We start from the raw sequence: 21,453 nt of genomic DNA on the forward strand, positions 1-21,453 counted from the left end.
TGGTGTTTCACCATTTCTTACAAAAGATCTGTCATTTCTTACTAAAGCTTTCAGAATGATTTATAGATAAAAACATTATGAGAGAAGGTTAAACTGACTGCATACTGGGCACATGTTACAGTATTGGGCACATGTCATCAAAATAAATCCAGATTCACCAAAGGTTTATTTTTATCTTCATCAAAACAAAAGCGAAAATTTTGGAGGTGTTTCATTTAAACACACACACACACACAAACCAAAAAGCTAAAATTCCCATGGCAGCATATTAAACCTATATAGGTAATTATTAACCAAATCCATCCATTTCCAAACTAGTTCTGTCTGCTTATTCATTTTAACATTGAAGTGTATGTATTTATCACCTGGAATTATCACAAACAATAAGCAAAACAAATGTAATTTAAAAAGAAATAAATGTGTAGTTGGGAAGAACCTAGAAAAGTCAAATAAAATGAAGCATATTTGCATGTCCCAACTCTAAGAAATTTTAAGGAAAACCAACATTCAAAGTCTAATGCAAGATAATCTTCTGTAGATTTGCTCAGCAGAAGTTTCAGCCACAAGCTTATTTATAGTTTCTGCTATGAGCAGAGAAACTACAAAGGTAAAAAAAAGTGTTACCTGAAAACCAAGCTTTCAAATAAAAATCACTAAAAATAAATGTATAATTATGAAGTGTAGTTATGGTGATCCACAAAGGTTTTGAGTTTTGTTTTGTTTTGTACTTTTGCTTCCATGAATACTTAAGAAGTGGAGTCAAATAAAACCCTTCCTTCCTAAATGAGCCAGAATTTTTCCATTATCTCTTGACTTTCTCAAATTCCAGAAGCCTTGGGTAAGCCCCAGTCGTTTCATCTCAGAAAAGTCGCTTTAGCCAGCTAAGTACTTACTGAAATTAATAGGGTGTTGTATAAGATGAAAGGACTAGAAAATAAAATTTTAAAATAGCTGAAAAAAAAGAAAAAAAAATAGCTGGAAGTCAAACAAACACTACAAAATGGTAATTAGAGATAAGCTGCACTACGTAAGTTATGATCCACTGGCCTAAAACTGGAGGGCAAGGCGAGGTAAATTCCTCTATATTATGGTTTTATTTCATTTTTCCATGACTGTCTTCAGTAATTGTTGAAATTTGGGAAAGTATTCAATAATCTTCAAACTTTATAACAGAGTCCGTGTTAACACTCAGAGCACGTGTTTCACGTAATGCTGAGCCCATACTTGCATTCCTACTGTCAAAAAGACTTATAAATGTCTAAAATTATTGAATGATTTATCAAGCTGCAAGGAGCACAATTACTGAAGAAAGTCATGGGAAAAATAAATATTAAAGCTACATTTCCCCAACTCCTTTGGAGCTAAGCTTCTCGATGAAAATCATGCCCCTCCTTTTCAGATGCATTCCTATGAAATTTGGAAGACAGGTGGTCTTCCCGCCACTGCTGGCCGATTCCATTGGTAAATACGGTCAGGAAGGTACCTCAGTGTTCCAGTCTTCCACTCTGTGGAGGGAGGGATGGAGGGCAGGAGGGAGACACACAGACAGATATGCAGCAGAGGCAGTGGTTGATTTCTGCTTTCTAGAGTCCAGTCACCAGCTTCCGGTGCAGCAGAAGTCAATGGAGAAAGCTTCCTGATACCGGGATTACATTTACAGCATCATATACTCGTGTGGCAGTAGTTCTAATGGAGGCCTCCTGATTCCCCCCAGTTGGGACTGAGGTCGTAACCTCCGAGCCTGGTTAGCTCTCTCTGCTGTTCTAGGAATCAATGCTGGAGGCTCAGCCTAAAGCCTCCTCTTCCAGCCTTTCCAACAATTGCATAAACCCATAATTACTTTTGTTAAATAATCCCCTTCTGCTCAAGATATCTAGAATGGTCTCTCTTTCCTGAATGGAATGGAGAAACACAGGTGCCCACTCACCTTGTTAGTTGTGACTGGGGTGACATGGGTTATCTGACTACCCCTCTGTAGGGCCTACAGGCAAAGAAAGGTCTGAGGCACAGCAAATCACAGACTTGGTACCAACAATAAGAGATACTGTCTCTGTCCTATTGCAGTTTAAAATCCAGCAGAGAATATGAAGTTAATTCACATGAAAAGTCTGAAAATAACATACTAAATCCCTAATTAAGTAACAGATTATAAGCTAGCAAATAATGTTGCAGGAGTCCAGCACGGAGGGGAAAAACAAAGAACTAGGAGATACCCTGCATATACCATGTAATACCTCCAGATGCAGTTTCTTGGTTTGGAGAAGACAGAAACAGTATTGAGGGAAAGATCATCTTTAAGAAAGTTTAAAGATCATCTTTAAGAAAGTTGCCAGTTCTAATAAGATGATTTTTGGAGAATAATGTGGAAAAGTGTCATAAAAAAAAACAGTTTCATGAAGGGGCAAAACAGAGGGCTTAAAAATGTTAAGTAGGGGGGACCTTCCCGGTGGTCCAGTGGTTAAGACTCCATGCTTTCCACTGTAGGGAGCACGGGCTCGATCTCTGGTTGGGGAACTAAGATCCTGCATGCCACGCAGCGAGACCAAAAAATTAAAATTTTTTAAAAAAAATGGTAAGTAGGATTTTGACAGTGAGAAGAAACTGGAAAAACAGATATTACTAAAAAAAGATAAAATTGTGGTATCTTGGCGGATAAGGGAGTCCAGTATGCATTGTCAAGTGAAAATTGGGAAACAGTGATAAATACATTTGAAATAGGGAAGGCACAGAAAGTTTCTAAACAGAGCAATGAAATTGGAAATGTGCCATCAGACAAGAGCAGAGTTTCTCAATCTTAGCTCTACTGACGCTTGGGACCAAATAATTCTTGTGCTGTGCATTGTCAGATGTTTTAGCAGCATCCCTGGTCTCTACCATAGGATGCCAGGAGCACCCACCACTCACGACAATCAAAAATGTCTCCAGATGTTACCAAACATGCCATGGAGGGCAAAAAACCACTCCCAGTTAAAAGCCACTAGACTCGAGAAAGATTAGTATGGAAAGATGAGGCAAGATAATTTAAACAATTTAAGAAGCAAGTATAACTATCTTATTCTGTGATGTGTGCCCAGACCAGGAGTTGTAACACACAAAAACAGTGAAAGAGGTGGGGCGGTGCGGGGAGAGTATGGCGAACAGGAGAGTATGGCGAACAAGTACCACCTACGGGGGAACACCACTCAGCAACAGCCGGCTGTGGCTGCCACGTGGGAGGGCAAATCCAGGGTCTCCAGGCCTCCTCCCCACCCCACCCCACCCCAAGAGAAATAAATTCCAGACTCTTCAGTAAATTTTCCTAATTTTAAAACAAAGGGCTTCCCTGGTGGCGCAGTGGTTGAGAGTCCGCCTGCCGATGCAGGGGACACGGGTTCGTGCCCCGGTCCGGGAAGATCCCACACGCCGCGGAGCGGCTGGGCCCGTGAGCCATGGCCACTGAGCCTGTGTGTCCGGAGCGTGTGCTGCGCGACGGGAGAGGCCACAACAGTGAGAGGCCCGCGTATCGCAAAAAAAAAAAACACCACCACAGGACTTAGTTCAAGTTTTCTGAAAACAATAAGCAGGCTGAATTTGACCCTCAAGCTGCCAGAGATCAGTAGCCTAGACTAAGGTGATGACAGCTTGAAGGGGTGTTTAGGAGAAACTGATGAATCTTGATCAAATAAACAGTTAAAAGTCAGTTTTGAGAACAGGGGGCAAAAGTGAACTTGAGTAAGTATTAGGTGACATGAAGGAATTACTATTGAGTGTGATAACAGTCTTAAGACTATGTTTAAAAAAGGACAGGCCTTATCTGTTTGTGGTATGTAATCATACATATATACATATATATGTATATATATAGATAGATAGATAGATAGGATAGATAGATATATGCTTTCCACTATAGATGAACAAAAAACAGGGAGAGAGAAAAAATAATGGGTAAAACTCAACATATCTGAATATTAAGAGTAAATAAGAGGAATGAGGAAAAGTGACTTCAAAATTTTGAATTTCGAATAAGCAATCGAAGAACATCACCAAAGATACTGCACCACTAACTTAGTTATTTCCTTTGGGTTCCCCTGGAAAGAGTTATCTTTATATCTTAACTTGTCAAAACTTATTTTCTAGAATTCATTGACAGCCCACACTTTCCTCTCCATTATCAATCAGACAACAAGAATTAATTCCATACCTTATATGCTCCACTTTAGAATAATGCTAACAGGAATTCTACTCTTTAAAATTATACTCTAACTAAATGATAAATTTAGTAGTAGCACTTATTGAGCACTTTCTGTTTGCAGACTCTGTGCTAAGCCTTTTTACTGGCATTATCATATTTAATCCTCAAGTCAAACCCAGGAGGCAATTACTGTTATAAAGAAACTATGATTCAAAGAGGTTAACTAACTTGTTTCCCAGGACAATCAGCAAATAAGTGGCAGAGATGGGATTTAAATGCAGGCTGTCTGATTCCATAATCCCATCTCCTTAGCATTATCCTATACTGTCTTCCACGGGGCATCTTTCATAATTAGCACACAAGCAGTTTATGAACATCTGGCCTTAAAATAAATCATGTATCACAGTAAGAAGGCAAGCTCATACATACCTTTAATTCGCACTTAGAGGTGTCTAGCCCCTTCCTGTATGGTGAACCTCTCTGGCTATATCTGGAAAGCAAGCATCCCCTTCTTACTGCCTTTGCAGTTGCCCTAATGTGTCAAGAGCAAAGTAGCATCTTGCTCGAAATTCTTAATAATATATTCAGGATGAAAGTAGGAACAATACAGCTTTCCAGATAATTCAAAGGCACAACGGACTCGCACCTTAATTTATCAGAAACACCAAGAAATGTGACGTGACCTCTTCCACCATGGAACACATCCATGGTTGGCATCGTAGAGTCACAGTGTCTAGGTTTCTGAACCTCTGCTGATTACCACAGCAACCGGCTAATTCCCCATGACCAAACGAAAAAGCAAATCCAGTACTGCACACTGTCTCAGCGTGCATGTCCCACCAGGATCCATGCACCCGGGCCTGCAGCCTGGGAGTCACTGCATGGCAAGAATGGCCGGGACGTACGGTTTATTATGGTTAAAACAAAATGCTACGCTATCAGTTAGCACAAACCAGGAAAGAAATTCCTCATGTGAAACTATTCAAACCAAATTTCTGCTTAGGGAGTGTCTAGTTTTACATAAGCAACTTGCCCCCTGCCAGCATTTGAGGCCGTGGCACTTTCAGGTATTTCTGAATTAATTGCCTGAACCCATTCGAATCACATATTTTTATAATTTTCTAACAGGCTTGCAAGCAATTTCAGCTCCTCTCCTCCACTTCACCTCTACCTCCATCACCTCTTCACACTGAGTAAGACTCGTTTTTCAAAAGAATCTTCTACAATTCAGATATGCTTTAAACTCTTTCAAATGTGGACTATTCTGACCACTTATTAAGAAAAAGTCACACCTTACATCAACGAAGAATTTAAATCCAGCTTTAGAAGAGACAGAACTGTCAAGTGTGGACATTTCTTAAGTTTACGTGTACGATTTAAAATAAGCTTCTTAGTTTATCTCTTACCTCAACCTAAAAAATCCCACTCAGCCATAAACTGTAACCCGCTGTAACTGCAACCCGTGATGCTGCTGTCACTCGTGTAACAGAGCCATTCAGCGACTTGCTATGGAGAAGAGGAGCTTGACTATTTAGGATTATATACCCTATGAAAACAACCCATGCTTACACTTGAGGGACATAAACGTATCAGCTATTTTATAGTAATACAAAAGTAATTATTTATTGAAACAGATTTTTCTTCAACCTTACCGACGCTACAGGAGAAACATCTGCTAATGTTTACTGCTTATTCAATAAATCACAGTTAATCTCCAAAAACAACACCCAGACTAAATGGTTCTGTGATTTCTTGGTAATCTTATACTTGAAAAAGTTAACAACTGTATGTTTTCAAAACTAAGCCACCCTCTTTCCCATCCCATTGTTTTCTTTGAACTGCTTCCTTCAATTTACATAAAATCCATCTGCAGCAGTAGGAAAAATAGTACGAAGAGAAAAGCACCACCACCTCTTCCAAGGCCTGGGTCTAAGACTATACCATTTACTAGATATGTTTCACTCCAGGGGTACAAACACATGCAGAATAAATGTTACTGTGACAATGAACGAAAAATATATCCAAGGAAAGTCCAGATCGAAAGGCACCCAAATTTCTACTCCACTCTCAAGGCTTAACAGTTATCCCTGTGGGTAGCAAACACTATGCATACACACATACAATGCACACAAAAACTTTTCTCCCATGAGCTGATTTTCTTTTTCTTTACCATGTTTCTAGTTTACTAAATGCAATCATATTTTACAAGTATTTAATGACTCGAAAAAGTAGATCTAGGTGATTTGATAAGTGTTTCAGAACAATCTGGAGGAGGGCTTCCAATTTTTAACAGCACATTTCATTAAAAAAATTCTTTAACTTCGAAAGAGTTATCAGCATCATTTTGTTAACCAACGGCCTTAAACAGGGTGGAAACAGAGGAATATACAGTTATTTTTAAAAATAGCTTACAAAAAAAAATACTTACAATATTTAAATGTACTGAAGAGTATATGATTCCTCTCAGGAGATGGAAAATAGCTTCATATAAAGACCAGATTGTTTTCTCCTCTCACATTAAAACACTTGAAATATTTTTAAATGTAAATTTAATTATTCTTGGCCCTATTTTCTTACCTCTAAATCAAAAGTTAATTAGGAAAAAAAAAATCAAAGCCTAAGTCCAGCTCCTGATAGAATAACTAGAATATTAAAATACAAAACAACTTTGTATCTATGCTTTCTTTGGCCTAAAAAAATCATCAGTAGTAAATTTCCTTGAGACCTCATTTCTGATTCCTGCAGCACTTTGTCTCCACTACACATCCTGACACTTAGAATTCAAGGAACATCAAATAACAGAGCTAGAGAGATCATAAATTACAAAGAAGTTGGGTGAGGCAAGGTAATTGACTCAAGGTTAGTGAGTGGAAGGGTTAGAACTTAGATGTAAGCTTCCCGATGCCCAGATGTCTATCGTCTTCCCACAGGCCAGGCTTCATCATAAGTGCTCTTTCGATTTGTTCAGTTTTATATATGCATTATTTTCTATGTAAGAATCTTAGAATTTCAATGTGGAACAGGAACTGAGCCTAACACATTTTTGGTTTGTCATGTTTTTCTCTTTTTCCTCCACATAAGGCAACTTGGAACACAGACTAAGCCATTCGATAAATACTCACAGAATTAAATTTTGAAATATTAATTGTGACACTTCAGAATATTACACAGTAGGAATTGTTCTTAGCGTGCATTTGTATCTAAGAAGTTACAATACTGCTAATTACCTCTAGAAAAGTGTATTCTGGGAGAATTTTTAAAGTTATTTAAATAAGTGTAGATTTATTGAAGAGTGTAGATTCATATAAGCCAATGTAAATTACTACTCAAAACAAGAAAAAAGCACTATCAAAAGAGCTGTGAGCAAAAATGCATTAAAACTTACCACTGAAGAAAATAATGACTAGGGTTAGGCTGATAGGTCCCTACGAAACTATAAAAATATCTCGTCCACCGATGCCTACAGAAAACACTATGGTGTTCTCCTCTACTATATACACACACAATACTTCTGACATCCATGTTGTGGGTTTTTTCCCACACAGACCCCTTCTCCCACATCAGCTGGGTGTCCTGCAATTCAATTCAATTTAACCAGAATGACCACAGACCCGACAGGTTAAGGGCTCAGCCCCATAACGCTGCCCCCACTTCAGATGCCCATCGCAAGTAGGAGGTCCCCAGGTTACCCACAACTTCTATGTGACTTGGCTACAAATCAGAAGTTTCCAAGACCCCCCCTTCTCAGGTTCAATAATTTTCCAGAGTGGCTGACAGAAGCAAGGTAAACAGCTGACTTACTATTGCCAATTTATTACAAAAATATTTTAAAGGATACAAATGAACAGCAAGATGAAGAGATACATAGGTCAAGGTCTAGAAGGGTCCCCAGGGCAGGAGTTTCTGTCCCCTCTGGAGTTGGGATGTACTACCTTCCTGGCTTGTAGATGCATTCCAAGACTCAGAAGCTCTCCAAAACCTGAACTTTAGGGATCTCTGTAGAGGCTTCATCACACAGGCATGGTCGATTATTAACTTAGTTTCAAATCCCTCTCCCTCCGTGGAATACGGGGGGTAGGGCTGAAAGCTCCAAGTTTCTAATCACGGCTTGGTCTTTCTAGTGACCAGACTCCGCCCAAGAGCCCACCAAGAGGTGTCTCATTAGAACAAAAGATGTTCCTATCACCTAGGAAATCCCAAGGGATAGAGGAGCTCTGTGTCAGACACTCCTATCACTCAGGAAATTACAAGGGTTTTAGGAGCTCTGTGTCAGGAACAAGGCTCAAAGGCCAAATATTAGCAGGAATGGGGCGAGGGGGGTGGCTGTTGAGATCAAAATAAACATATTTTTTATTATTTCACAACCTAGTAACACTTATCTATCTATGAACTTCATGGACTCCAATGCTGGAGAAGAAAGAGCTGTCTGTGTAAAAAGAAGCTGGTGAAGAGAAGTAGGACGGAAGAGAGGAGAAAGAAAAGCTGCGCACGGACACAGAACCTATGAATCCCCGAGGATGTGCAGGTAGGCAGGTCTTTAAGTAAAGTCACAGTGGAGTAAGAACTCTGAGTCTCTAATTTGTAAGTCTGTTCATTGCTTTGCTTTGGTGCTTTTCCAGTTTGGGGTTTTGTTTTGTTTTGCCCTTGGTTACCCAGTAAAGTCACTGTTTAAAAAATTCCACCCCTGTTTAAACTCAACTAAGAAGAAAAGGAGAATTGTCCCTCTCTCGACGTGGCCGACAGGAATTTCAGAGGCTCTGGATGACCAAGGCACCCTGGTCACAGTTGTGGTGCCAGCTGGAGGCCAGGCGAGAGGTCTGCAAGGTTAACGCAGGAGAGCAATGGGCCCTCGGAAGACAAGGGGCCTCGGAGCTGGCTTGGGCATGACTGGAAAATCCCATCAGAGAGCCAGTTTGCCTTCTGCATGATGGCTCTGTAAGACTTCCCTAGGCAATTGAATTAGGGAGGTCATTTTAATCTGCCTACAAACTGTTAGCCAGTTTCCTTCAAAAAAAAAAAATTTAATTCTACATTTGCTTTTTTGTTGTTGTTTGGCATGCTAAAACAGCTGCTCGTGTTTAGCATACTGCTAGACCCAGGAAGAAAAGGATCAAATGTTTAAAGAACCAGTTTTGAGAATGAATTTTAAAAATCCAAAAGTAACTGGCTCCCTTCCTAGCCAGGCGTGTAGCACCTAAAAGTAATTAGCACCCTAAGGCCCAATAAAAGTTGTAGCTTCAAACCAGTAAAACAGACTAGTCAATGAAAGAGCCTTGCTGATGGGACACTGGCTCTGTGTTGGGGCTCTGTGGTCACTGGAACTGAGATGCAGAGTTTCTGGGGCTTTTCCTGGACAGTGTCCAAGAATCAGGAACTCAAGACTGCCAGGACCTCACGTCCTTCTTCCACTTGCTGCTGTGCCTGCAGGCAGTGAAGCTGGGTGGCGTGATGCATATTCAGTGTCTCCTCAGTACCACTGAATGTCTGGGTCTGACTAGGGCTGGTGATGAGAGCAATAAAAATTACATGTGCTTGCAAGTTCCTTCCTGCCATAAGAATCTTTACCATATGATGTCCACAGCATTAGAAGAACAGAACCACAGCATTTTAATCAGAGGAAAATCCCCTCTCTCTTTCTCTTTGGAAGAAATGTTGAAACAGATTAGCAGTAACTAGAAAAATAAACAGAATTCCTTTTAAAAATTTTAGTATGTAACCCTAAAGTAAATGAGCAGATGGTCAGTTAATGTAATAACACCAGGATGTCTTATACATCCAAAATAATAAATGCAATGTTAAAATCAATATAACAAATGAGATTTTATTATAACCCTAGCCCATTTTGGAAACTCAACCATGTTTTTTAGAAGCACTTTCCCTGACCATTTAGCCCCCTCATTTTAGCTGTATGTCCTCAAAAACTCTTTTGGTATTAAAAATTTCACAGAATATATTAATAGCAATAAGCATGTTCTTTCAATTGTATGAAATTAAAGTGTTTTTTCCATTTCTAATGAAGATTTTCGTTATAAAGCAAAGATAGTCTACTCACTATTCAAAGTTTTCTCCCTAACTACATAAAATGCAATTCCAACCCTATACAAACTAAACTTTAAACCAAAATTTTTACAGCAGAATATAAACAGTAAACAAAGTATATGTCCACACTAGCAAATCAAGCATTTTCTCATATAATCACATCTTTTTTTAAGAAATAAATTTAAGGGGGGAGATATACCCACATTTCAATTGGAATAAAAAATGTTATCTTCCCATAACTGCTACAGTATGCTACTAATACAACCAAGGCCTGAAAAATACTTACGATGAATCAATCTAGTAACTAAGTACGTAAATGCACTAACCTGAATTAGTTTATTTTTTTAATAAAGAGATTTATATTTTAAAACGAAATCAAAATCATTAACAGAAGTTGATGTGCCTCTTTTAACACACAAAAGAAAATATGTAATGGAAATCTTCCTTCTGGGTATAAAAATCACATACCTTCACTCTTTAAATTTTGTTTTAAATAAAGTTATCCTGAATGGGAAACATTAAAACGTATTTAAAGTTTCCGTATTTTTTAATTATAAACAGTATTTTTTGACGGAGCGTTCTCGTGACACAGTTAATAGCGTAGTGAAAAATTCAGTAGCCCCATTACCAAACAAAGGTTGCAACATAATAGGCCATAAGACAGTAAGTAGCAAATCAAGTGTATTTCAATTTGAAAAAGATAGTAAGTAGCATAAGGACAACAAATCATAATGCACTATTTATAATTCTACGACTCTGGATAACTATTTCTTGGCTAATTAAAATCTCAATAGTTCTGAAAATTAGTTGTTATTTAAGTTTAGTGAGGCAAACATATCGCAGCAAATGCAAAGGGGTAAAATGTAAAAGAAAAATATCTGTCATTTTAAAAGCACCAATTTCTCAGTTTAGCTTAAGTTTTACAGCAAAGGTTGAAGAAGAATAAAAATAGTCATTGATAAATGTGCCAATCATTTCCTCCCAGGAATCAAGCCACAGATTCACAGTCAAGTTTCTAGACCAAATTTCTAGAACACACACAAGCTCCGAAAAAGAAATATGCATCTCCTTTCCAATCGGCCACCAGGGTGTTTTATTCTTTTTTTTTTTTAACATCTTTATTGGAGTATAATTGCTTTATAATGGTATGTTAGTTTCTGCTTTATAACAAAGTGAATCAGTTATACATATACATATGTCCCCACATCTCTTCCCTCTTGCATCTCCCTCCCTCCCACCCTCCCTATCCCACCCCTCTAGGTGGTCACAAAGCACCGAGCTGATCTCCCTGTGCTATGTGGCTGCTTCCCACTAGCTATCTACTTTACATTTGGTAGTATATATAAATCCATTTTTTATCCTAAGCACACTATTTACACCAAAGTACATGTCTAGTTAGCATCAAGCACCAGCTTTAAAAAGATGTAACAGAGAAGCTCTATGTTTGAATTCAAAATGCCACAGGAATCACTGGCAAAGGCTAAAATGAAAAACAGCTCTCTCAAGTGCCCAGAGCCAGCTGCTACTGTCCAGAATGGGTCTCCTTCCAAGAGAGCAGCAGATCTGCAGGAGACATGGCTTAAGAGGGAATGTCATCTCCTAAGGCCAAAGTCGGCAAAGGGTTTCTGTACAGGGCCAGAGAGCAAATAATTTAGACTTTGCCGGACATATAGCCTCTGTGACAACTAATTGACTCTGCCTTGTAGCACCAAAGCAGCCACAGATGATATGTTAACGAACGAATGTGGCTGTGAGCCAATAAAACTTTACGGACCCTGAATACTGGATTTCATATAACTTTCATATGTCACGAGACATATATTTATTTATTTATAGTTTTCAGTCATTTAAAAATGTAAAACTCATCATTAGCTCACCGGCTGTACAAAAACAGGTAGCTGTTTATAGTCTGCCGGATTTGGCCCATGGGCTGTAGTTTGTCATCCCTGACCAGGGGCCCAGCTTTCCTTCAGCCCCTGCCTATCCCTTTCCCCTCCATTTATATAAACCTACAAAATTAGTGCTCTTTAGCAAAGCAGCCCTTTTGCTTCTTTAGATCTCTGATGCCCAGTCTCTATCTCTCTCCCATCGGTACCGAAAGTACAAAAGCATAAAGGGGTCAGGGAAGACACAGAGCATGGCCTGAAGTAAGGGCACAAGTCCCTCTTGTGTTGCTTTCAGTATCTGACCTTCAAGTAACAAACCATCTAAATGTCTATTTCACCATCTATAAAAAAAGGATCATGGTATCCAACCACATGAAAGTATTTCTGAAGGTATGATTTTATATTGAGAAAGCTAGGTAGAGCAGAAAATATAACTTCTGGAGAAGAACTGCCAACAACTGGACTTCCCTGGTGGCACAGTGGTTGAGAATATGCCTGCCAATGCAGGGGACGCAGGTTCGATCCCTAGACCAGGAAGATCCCACATGCCGTGGAGCAACTAAGGCCGTGCACCACAACTACTGAGCCTGCGCTCTAGAGCCCGCGAGCCACAACTACTGAGCCCACACGCTGCAACTACTAAAGCCCACGCACCTGGAGCCCGTGCTCTGCAACAAGAGAAGCCACCGCAATGAGAAGCCCACGCACCGCAGCGAACAGTAACCCCCGCTCACCACGACAAGAGAAAGTCCACACGCAGAAACGAAGACCCAACACAGCCAAGGGAAAAAAAAAAAAAAAGAGTTGCCAACAACTTGTTCAGAAACAAAGCCTTGCCTGATGTTTCATGGGTAAGTTCCTTGATCATGGTAGTGCATGGGTCCCCGGGTAGAGAAAGGAAACTCAGTGAACTTAGTTAAAACCCTAGGAAAAGGAGCAGCTAGAAATCTCATTGACTGCATGCCACTTTTCATAATTCTCCGAGGCGGTCAGGAACTCAACAAACATAAGCTGAGAATCTTCTTTGTGTTAAAAGAACAGGGAAGGTACTGTGAGGGGCACAAAAATGAATAAGCCTCAGTCCTTTATTCCAAAAAATTTAATTTATTAAACATGAACATCTATCATACAAAGCAGATATGATCGTATAAACCAACTGCATTAAGCAGTTAGAAAGAGAGCCAAACAAAAGGTAGGATGGAGAAGAATTTCTTAGGAGCTACATATAAACAAAGAATATAATTTCAAGGAGAATAGACAGAAGTAGAAATGTGAGAGACCTGTACATGTGTATCTAGGATGGCAGGATACGTGGATTCTCAATTCCACTAGACATTACTAAATTGTTCTCCAAAGGTGTGCTTCCTGAGACTTCTCACCCTCACAACAGTTGGTATGATCAGAGTTTATTTTTTTAATGCTTTAGTCAATGTGATGGGTAGAAAAGGGTATCTCAATTTAATTTTCATTTCTGGTCCTCACATTCTCTAGAATTGTTTTGTATGTCTATTTTTACACGAACAAAAGGCAGAGACTGGTCATTCTGTGTGGCTGGAGCCCAGGACACACAAAGTACACAAAGCACAAGCCTCCCTCTCTTCTTCTCGAGGTTTTTCCAGGACCTTGGTTTTTTCCTCTCCACCCCGTAAATTGTCAGTTTGCATCAGCAGATAGGGACAGACCTTTCCTTTCCTCCTTGAATGTGCCAGGGTAAATTAAAGAGTTTATAAATGAACATGGTTGAAAAATACTGGTCTTGACAGAAACATCTGAAACCATTTCCTCCATTTTTGTGCAAAACTTGGTTTCTGCCCAATTTAGATCATGGAATAGGCAAGGTACCTTAGAAAACACACCAAATGTTGATCTAGGTCTGGAGACTCAGTTACAAATTCTTGGCAGGAATACACCTTCTCTCATTGAGAAGGAAAAAAGTGTAGGAAACATAAATCAGGGTATGAACTTGATTTGTTGATGCTTGTTAGGAGGGTTTTGCCTCGAAAGCTCCCATGGAGATAAAAGTTTAAGGCAAAATTCCTATAAATGATTCTAGGAGAAAATGATTGTTTTTAACCAAATTCTTATTTAGAGTCTTTCCATGCTGAGAATAAAGTGGCAACCGAAAAGGAATGAATGCAGTACACAGTAGAACTCTCAGCAAAGAAAACAAAAAGCAGTGTTCTCAACTCTGGTTAATGCACAGCATCAAAGCTAGGAAAAACTATATTTCAAAAATTGATTAATGTAATGTGATTCAAACAACACATTCCCTACTACAGTGGAAAAATGGAAAAATCACTATAAATATTTGTTTCGAAAAAAGAGTAGCCATTATCATTCCAGTACACTATAACGCCACATTGCCTCAAATACACATAGATTTGTCTAATCCAGTGATTTCCAACCCTGGGCAATTTTGTCCCTCAGGAGACATATGGCCATTTTTAATTTTGAGACACATTTCATTTTCACTCCTGGAGGAGGGTGCTCCTGGCATCTAGTGGGTAGAGGCCAAGGATGCCGCTAAACATCGTAAAATGCACTGGATAGTCTCCCACAATAAATAATTATCTAGCTCAAAATGTAAATACAGCCACATAACCCTGGTCTAATCTATTTCTTCATGTTTAGCTGGGACATGGTGACAAAAATAGCGGGTTAGAGATGATAAGCACGCTTCTTAAAGACCTCCTATTAAGCAAGCTAGACAACTTAAGAGTTCTAAAGTTTGCTTGATATTTACACAGATAAGTTTCCAATTTAGCAATTTTCCGTTGTAATAGTTTAGAGAGAAAATGGAACATAATCCATGATTCTCCCCATGTTATCAAGCACTGTACCATCTATATTTATTGGCTTATCCCACCTACCTATACACAGTTCATAATCAAACTGACTACTGCTGGCTCCATCTATGACAAATCAATATTTTTCTGCATTTAGATGATGTCTGAATTCCCCATGCCCACCCACCAAAATCAGTCCTCAGTTGTCAGCAGTGGGTTTTCTGTGGTCATTTTCTGAGAAAAGCATTCATATCTGAAATTCCTTTCTCTGATGTTACAATCCATTAAAACTTCACTGTCCAGCTCCATGAAACTTAAAAGTCAGATTAGGAAAGAAAGATAATTTTGAATGTAAACCTAAACGCAGCCACAAAGAGATGTCTTCTATAAAAAGTAAGGGGTGTTGATAATGAAGTGAAATAAAATATACAAAGGCTGAAGAGGTCCCTCTAAAAGTGGCAAAGTCCTTAGAGGTTATTTTATTTCCCAGTAAGTCTCCTTGGGTGTTTCAACAAAGAAAGTCATTTTTCTGGGAATTTTTTTTTAATGTCTCCTTTTCCAGGTTTGCTGAAGGCATTTTCTTGTCTATTTTCTAGATGTTACAGTAAAAGATAATTTTAAAATAATGAAAAAAATTCAGTTCAAATTTAAAGAAACCACAAAGAGTTGAGAAACTCATTTTGAAGCCATCACATATATCTGAGAGAAAGAAAAGTATACTGTAACTGACAAAAATCTATCCAAGTGCTGAAGTTTCTCAAACTAACAAAGCCAAGTACTGTTTGGCAGGAATGTAGAAAGATGGGCAACTTAGTCCACTGACGTTTTCTGAAACAAACCCTAGGAAACAAACCCTAGGAAAGGTTTGTTTCAGATGAAAACAAAAGTATTGCTTACATGGATTTGACTGGGTTCTACAGCAAATGTCAACTTCTGAATGTAAACCTAAAATAGAAATTTCTGTCCTTGTGCTTAAGTAAAGTTCAAAAAGAAAAGTGCCCTATTTACCGCCCCCCCAAAAAAATGACAGAATGATTTTAATTTTTAAACAAAAGTGGTACAGCAGAAGGACATTTAAATGCAAGATCTAATTTCAGAGAGCACAGAGTTAGAGCACAAAAGTGGAACACTCCAAGGATATCGCATGTGCAGCAAATGGCAGCAAAGTATGTTTCGACAAACGTGTGGTGAGGCTCCCTTTAATCTTGCTAAATGTAAAAAGTTTTATTTTACATGAACTTGACTATTTGCTGCAGTTCCAGCTTCTGAAAACAAGGAAGGGCACCAGGCTTACGAACAGGGTGGCTAAGAGGAAAAGTTGTGGACAGCTTCCCCTCCATAATCCCCAAAGAGGAAAGCTACCTCCTGGAGGTATTAGGTAGCCAAGCAGCCTTACTGAAAACAACCACGGTTTTGAGCGTTGTTTCTGGCAGGAGGTAGGTGTTACCAGCTACTTCCTGGGGCGCTGGAAGGAATGTGTCACCATCGATCAGAAAGTACACTAGCCCAGTGTTTAGGTCACAGAGGGAGTACTGCTTCGTCCAAAACGGATAAATCATGCCAACTCCAGCAAAGGAGGAGAAAGCAAAGTTGCAGGAAAGGTGTTGGTGCCCACCGACCTGCAAGACCAAAAGGAAACCCCAACTCGTGCTGAAGAAAACTTCGTGCGCTCTCGGGTTACGGAGAACTCCGAGAGCCCACGAGGGCGGATGCTCCCACATTCCCCTGGGGATCAGCACAGCCCGAGCGCAGTTCTGGGGAAGACCTGGGCGGTCCTGAGGAGGATGGCCAGCCCACCCCCACTCACCTCGGCGGTCCTGCGGAAGGACAGGCTCCCACCAAATCACCTCTGTGGACCTCGGAGGGACGGGCGCTCCCCTCCACCAACTCACCCGGCCGACCCCACGCGAAGGACCGGTGGATGAATGAACTGCCCATCCGGCCGAGCCTCGCGGGACAGGGCGGCCCGCGGGAGTGCTCACCTGTGGGGATGCTGGAGGACTTCCCCGAGTCTGCACCCAGGCAAGGGTCCCAGGGCTGGAGGACGAGCGCCAGCAGCAGCAGCAGCCGCGGCTGCACCGCGCACCGCCCCATCTTCGGCCCGTCGAGGGCCCGCGCGGGCTCCGGCGCCCCTGACGCCCTGCAGCGGCCCACTTCTCGCGAGAGTGGGGACCCCTGATCCGCCCCGGGCCGACGAAGGAGGGCGGAGGCGGCCGGGCAGAGTGGGCGCAGGGTAACCGCGGCCAGCAGGTCAAGCGGCGTGGAGAGGGGCGGGAATCAGGTGGTCTGGAAGGCGCAGAGCGGCGGGCGCCTGCGGCGCCGCGGGTGACTTATAGGCTCCCCGAGGGGGAGGCGACGGGGCGGGCCGCGCCCCGGCTATTGGCCGCCGGCTGACCCGCCGCGCTGCTGAGTGCACCGTGCGGTTGCCTGCGCTCGCCTGCCTGCGCGCCTGTCCCAGCCCCACGTCTGGGATTGTTTGCTCAACTCCGACCTATTTAAGGAGCCGTCTGCCGCTACGTGTGGAGGCTCACGCAGGGCTTCTGGCTGGAACCCGGAAGCGTGCAGTTAAGTTTGGGAGTGGGCCCGAGACAGGGGGAGGAGACGCTGAGAGTCTGGCCGACGGGCGGCGCTCCCCGCACCCTCCTCTCGGCTTCCTCAGCGCCCTGAGCTTCCCGGTAGCCTCTAAGGGTGCGAATCTGCTCTTCTCTACATTTAGATGCTACCCCCAGAGCAGAAGCGACGTCAAATCCACAGCAATCCTGGTTGAATGGGACCTCGCCCGACAATGAACGATGGAAATGTAGACACATCCCGCACCCCCGTTAACTCAGGGGCAAATTTCTAAACCCTGTGAAAGGAAGGCCCTGTTTCTAGTTTACTCTATAAACAGAAAGTTTTTATTGTCCATTGAACATTTCTTCCTCCTCTGCCTGTGCCAGGAGAGCCTTAGACTCTCTCCAGTAATGGCTTGTAAATCCTGCGGAATCGGAGTCCAGCATGTGTAACCCGGGGCTTTGCCTTACAAGATCTTCCTTCAGTCTACATGGAAAATTACTCCCAGAGATGCTGTCAGAGCGAGCGATCTCTCAGCTCCCTGGCGCGTCCTCCCCTGCTTCCAGTTTTGACTCATGTCTGAGAAAATTCCTTTTAATGTATTACTTCTCAGCACATTTTAGCTAGCCCAGTGTTTAATCTGTTGGGATGAGCAGGGGCAAAAGCACAAATTAAAGCCAAAGCCTGACAATCTGCCTCGTATATTTCACGACACGAGCTGTCCTATGGGAGAAAAAAAATCATATTGTTAGTATGGCAATATTCGATAATGTTCTACCTCTATCTTCCTAAAATGCAGGGGCGGGGGAGGGGAGGGGAGCTGATTTGAGCCAATACCCTTTCCAACTATGAGCCTTTGAAGTTAAAACAGAAAATTATTGGAAAAGACGTTCCATTATGATCACATTTTGTCTGAAATTAGCATGATGTCTAGATGAGTACTAAATGGTCACGTTAAAAACAGGTGGAAAACCTGTAAAGAAATGTTGCCTGTGTGTGACACTTAAGAAAAAGAATAATTTCCTGTGCCCAGCCCTAAGCCAGTTGTCATGGTGTGTGTAAGGTTTGGTCTCCGTATTTTAAGAGGGATATTGGAGAAAGTTCAGAGAAGAGCAACAAATAAAGAAATGGAAAGTATGACACGTGAGAATGAAATAAGGATTGTTTAGCCTGAAGAAGAAAAGGCTAAGGAAGGGATTCCTTAATAACATCCTTCTGTGTCTGGCCAGTGCCGCTCCATAAAACTAGGCAGAAAACAAAGAGCATCAGTCTTCTAAATCTGAGGTCTCTGCTGGGATTGGCTGGTCTTTTTGGCCAAATCTCAGTCTCCAGAATTCCAAATCTGTCTGCTGTGCCTGACCCTGCCAAAGTCCTTGAACTTGACTTCTCACTTCCCTGGTTGTCCAGTGTCTTCAAGAACTTGCATGGTTAGAGCCTAGCTTTCTGCCCTTCCAATCCCCCACTTGCCCACATGCATACTTACAGCCTCTCCACATCACAAAGGTGTGTGTGTTTCAACTGCAAAGTCCACCAATAATTGCAGGTTACTATGACATTCCTCCTTCTCTACTGAGAGTCACAAGCTCAGGACTATAAGACTTGTATAAAGTTAAGTGATTGGATTTGTTGTGCAACAGAAACTAACACAGTATTGTGAAGTAATTACACTCCAATAAAGATCTATTAAAAAAAAAAGTTAAGTGTTTCTTTGGGCTTTTCAAAATAGCCAGCCACATTTATCGCTGCCTGAAAGAGCCCCAATCCTGAAACCAAATCCTTCCTCCCTTCTTATATTTCCAGCTGTCTGCTGGACATTTCTACTTGGACATTCCACTGGCACAAACTCCAAATGTCTTTAACTCATGAAATCCAGATCCCACTCATGGCTTCCTCATCTCTGTTAATGATACTGCTGCTCTTTAGCTCACAGAGCCTCAGGGATTTTCTACTTCTCTCCTCCCACTACCTCCTTCCCCACAACACAGAGCTAGACTCCAAATCCTGTCATTTTTTCCCCCTCACATTGCCTCTCCTCTTTTCCTTTCCATTCTCACTGCCACCTCACTAATGCACTCCTAACTGTGCTGTTTGAACTGTGTCCTAACTGATCACCCTCTGTGTACACCCTCCCTGACCCCACGTACCACAGCTAGATTCATCATACTCAAATATCCTTTCAATTACTTTATCCCCAAACTCAAAGATTTCAGAAAAAATTTGGAAGCAAACCAGCTCTCTTAACCTAGAATTCAAGTTCCTTCACTTCACCTCTCCCTATAGCCGATCTGGTTTGCTTTATTACCTCCCAAAGCAGACCAAAGACTGTAATTTTTATTCTCTAAAGTTTGGGAAGTAGTCACCATCTTCCCCTTTGTTCTTACAGAGGCCAACCCAGAGCCAAGTTTCAAGCACCAGCAGTTTGTTGGGAGTTTCAAGGAAAAGGGGTAGCTGAGGGTGAAGTGACACAGAAAAGGAAACTGGCCAATAATGGGTACATTATTAAATCTACCACAGTAGGTAACCACAATCCCACAGAATTGATGTAAAGTACGCCCCACAGAAATATCCTAGCCAAGGGGCAGGAGAATAGGAATATATATATATATATATATATATATATATATATGCCAACACTCATCTGTCATGGATTAAGGGCTGGGGGCACTCATTCATTCTCAGACATTCCCAGCCTGCTATGCTCACAGGCATAGTAGCTCCCCAAGAATGATGCACGTCTTAGCCACGAGAAGTGAGGTTGGCATGCTCAGAAGTGGTAAGGAGATTTGAGGAGAAATGAGAAAAGCAGTAACAGCATCTTCTTAGCCACCATGCCTTTGTTCATGTTATCTCTCTATTTTAAAAGCTCTTCTAAAATAGATATCTAATAAGGACCTACTGTATAGCACAGGAAACTCTACTCAATACTCTGTAATGACCTATATGGGAAAAGAATCTAAAAAGGAGTAGATATATGTATAACTGATTCACTTTGCTGTGCAGCACAAACTAACACAACTTGTAAAGGAACTATACTCCAATAAAAGTTAATTAACAAAAAGAATTAAAGGTAAATGTTCTCAAGGAAAAAAAACAAAAAAACTCTTCTCCAAATCTCTCCTCTTCCTTACATTGGGCCAACTTCTGTCAGGCTCAGGTGCCACCTCCTACAGGAAGCCCAACTTGAGTGCCTCATCCTATCTCCGGACAGATTAAGTATCCCTGCTCCATGCTTTCTAACTGTTTAAACAAAACTCTTTCATTTTTGACAGTCTTTCACTAGACAGTTTGTTTATCAAGGGCAGGATCCAATTTTTCTTCATCATTATACTCAGTACTGGCACATAATAGCGTGTATTCATTCATTCAGTTGTTCATTCAAAATGCAGCCACTGTGTGCCTACTACATCTAGGCACTGTTGTAGATGCTGGTAAGACAGATAGATCAGTGAAAAAAACAAAGTCCCTCCCTTATGTAGCTTTTACTCTTGTGTAAAGAAAGAGATAATAAACACACAATGGTGATAAGTTGTAGAGAGAAAATAAATTAGGAAAGCTAACTAAGAAGGAGAGGGTATGCTGAAATTTTGAAATGGGCTGTCCTGAGAAGCCGTCACTGAGAAGATGATCCTTGAGCAAAGACCTGTAAGTGGTGAGGGAGAGAGGTAGTCATTCTCTATGGGGGAACTATGTCCAGGAAGAAAAACGGGAAGTGCGAAGACCCTGGGGCCAGAACATGTCTGAAGTGTTGGAAAGGAGTTCAGGGACTGTAAGATTAGTAGGATCTGAAGCCTGGGTGGTAACAAGCAAGGGATGGGAAAGGTAAACAGATAATCACAGTGTGATTGTATGGAGCCTGATATCAACTTTGACCTGAGGACATTATGCTAAGTGAAAGAAGCCTCTCACAGAAGGACAAATACTGCATGATTCCACTTATATCTAAAGTAATCAACTTCTTAGAAGCAAAGAATAGAATGGTGGTTGCCAGGGGCTAGGGGGAGGGGGGAAGCGGAACTAC

At 41.3% G+C, this 21,453-nt stretch overlaps 1 protein-coding gene across 1 annotated transcript in view; it reads right to left on the reverse strand.

The window, feature by feature from the left end:
- The window catches only part of PLOD2 (procollagen-lysine,2-oxoglutarate 5-dioxygenase 2), a 107,993-nt gene extending 90,641 nt beyond the window's left edge, over window positions 1-17,352 (reverse strand). Inside the window, 1 exon segment of the mRNA XM_032629567.1 lies at window positions 16,865-17,352. Within this exon segment, the coding sequence (XP_032485458.1) occupies window positions 16,865-16,976 (112 nt within the window). The 5' untranslated portion in view covers window positions 16,977-17,352.
- Between the last annotated feature and the right edge of the window lie 4,101 nt (window positions 17,353-21,453).

The sequence above is a fragment of the Phocoena sinus genome, chromosome 4 (assembly GCF_008692025.1).
Source record: "Phocoena sinus isolate mPhoSin1 chromosome 4, mPhoSin1.pri, whole genome shotgun sequence".
NCBI lineage: Eukaryota > Metazoa > Chordata > Mammalia > Artiodactyla > Phocoenidae > Phocoena > Phocoena sinus.